This window comes from Cryptotermes secundus, unplaced genomic scaffold (genome assembly GCF_002891405.2).
Source record: "Cryptotermes secundus unplaced genomic scaffold, Csec_1.0 scaffold599, whole genome shotgun sequence".
Classification (NCBI taxonomy): domain Eukaryota; kingdom Metazoa; phylum Arthropoda; class Insecta; order Blattodea; family Kalotermitidae; genus Cryptotermes; species Cryptotermes secundus.
In genome coordinates this window covers 1,041,980-1,043,826 of record NW_019730109.1, presented here as the reverse complement: position 1 = coordinate 1,043,826, position 1,847 = coordinate 1,041,980, and the positions used below count along the sequence as shown (strand labels likewise).

The 1,847-nt window shown below is 33.5% G+C and overlaps 1 protein-coding gene across 1 annotated transcript in view; it reads left to right on the top strand.

Annotated features, from left to right (window-relative positions):
- LOC111866159 (ankyrin repeat domain-containing protein 16) overlaps positions 1 to 1,450 on the top strand; it is a 14,296-nt gene extending 12,846 nt beyond the window's left edge. Inside the window, exon 5 of the mRNA XM_023854825.2 lies at positions 596 to 1,450. Coding sequence (XP_023710593.1) covers positions 596 to 681 — 86 coding nt within the window. The 3' untranslated portion in view covers positions 682 to 1,450. The remainder of the gene's footprint in view (positions 1 to 595) is intronic.
- Positions 1,451 to 1,847: the final 397 nt, after the last annotated feature.

Here is a 1,847-nt window from a genome sequence, read left to right as displayed (position 1 = left end):
AAAAAATTTTAACAACAAAAAAATGAAAAAGAAAGAATAGAGATCTTATAGACATTTTAACTTGAATTAAGTTTTAAAAAGTGCTAATTTAAAAATCAAATCGACGCGTGTAGATAAACAAAGATTTTATACAATTAGAAAGACTGGTAATTTTAAATTTTAACAAGCAGTGTAACAGCTACGTGAGTGATACACACCTGATGATGGCCGTTTAGGGCCGAAACATGTAGTGTGGAGGAGGAAAAGAAGTAAAAACTACAATAAAATTTGTTGCACTTAAGACGGTATTTATCCATATATATTGTGTGAGTGTAACAGGATGCTGAAATATAATATAGGAAAGTTTTAAATGGGATATGAATGCATTGTTCTTATGGTATTACTTTAAAGACCCAATAATTTCAACTTTTTAAGTAGGAAACCATTTTAAATGAGATATTCCTAAGTCAGGTCAATTGTATGTCGTAGACTCTGAATCGTAATTTGAAAGTGAAGTAATGTCTTAAATTTTCCATTTATTTTTCCTCTTGTTTTTCCACATTACTTAATAAGTAAGGTAGCACATTGCAGCATAATGGCATCTTTTCTTTTTCAGCCCAAGATGTGTTGTGTTCTGGACCTAAAGGAAAGGACATCCTTACTGTTCTTCGTGAATATGATCTGTGTGAGAACAAGGCATAATGTGTTCCAATGTTTTTTTTTATGATACACTTATCATTTATTTACATTTTATGATGTAGCTGAGAATATGGGGTATACTGTGTTGAGTAGTTGCACAATCTGAAAATATTCTCTGAAGTTACCATTGGTAATTTATAGTAATCTGCAATGATGTTTTCTTGGGTGATCAGCTGTGTCTGAGCTGTGGAAGAAAATGCAGACTGTACATGATAAGGAATGTGGTGTAATATGCCCATTGATTATGATGCTGCAATGGGAAATGCTGATATTCTGATCTTATAGGGTTCAATTTATATGTGACATTTAAAGAACATGGTGGCAAGTATACTTATTTACGGTTATGAATAGACATAGTATAGAAATCGTTTCAGAAGTGTGGAGGAGCAACTCCCAAGGTTCCACCAATAAGAGCCAGGGCATTACACTGAGGCCCTGCTGGAAGATTCATAGGGAGGCATTTTCCTGATGTGAACCTTCCAACTGGTAGAAGGAAACATGCCAGCAGAAGATGTGTAATTTGTATTGAATAGAAAGAAAAACACAATATGCAGTTGCAGTGACTGTAATGTTTCCTTGTACCCATCTCCTTGTTTCTGACTGTATCATTCCCTTCAAGTGAAGAAGGCAAAGAGGAACTGAAGTATAAATAGTGTAAATATTATAAGTATTGTAGAATGTAGAACCACTTCTAGGCAGTGGCTTGGTAAACATGTTCCCACTGCAATGGATACACATGCAACAATAGAGGTACTAATTTTCATTTTGTGCATCCTGCTGTGTTACAATACATACAACTTATANTTAGTTATTAGACCGTCACAACACAACAATTAAAGAACTTCAACGATAATGCAAGATATAGTTCTGCTACATGTTTCGGCCACTAGTGGCCATCATCAGACAAACACACTTCAACAAATGTACACCACTGAACTGCAGTAGGTAAAATTTGATACAATGTCGTAAATCATTTAAGATAATTTTCCATAAGAATACAATAAATAGGTTATTTAAAACCAATAAAAGTCATATATAAAAACAAAATTACGACCGTTTACCTGCCATACATTACGTACAATTCTCTGTATGATGATGATTCCATTAATTCTTGGGCCTCCTATACAATTTTATAATGAAACATTGAAATTTACTATTTGTTGACGGAT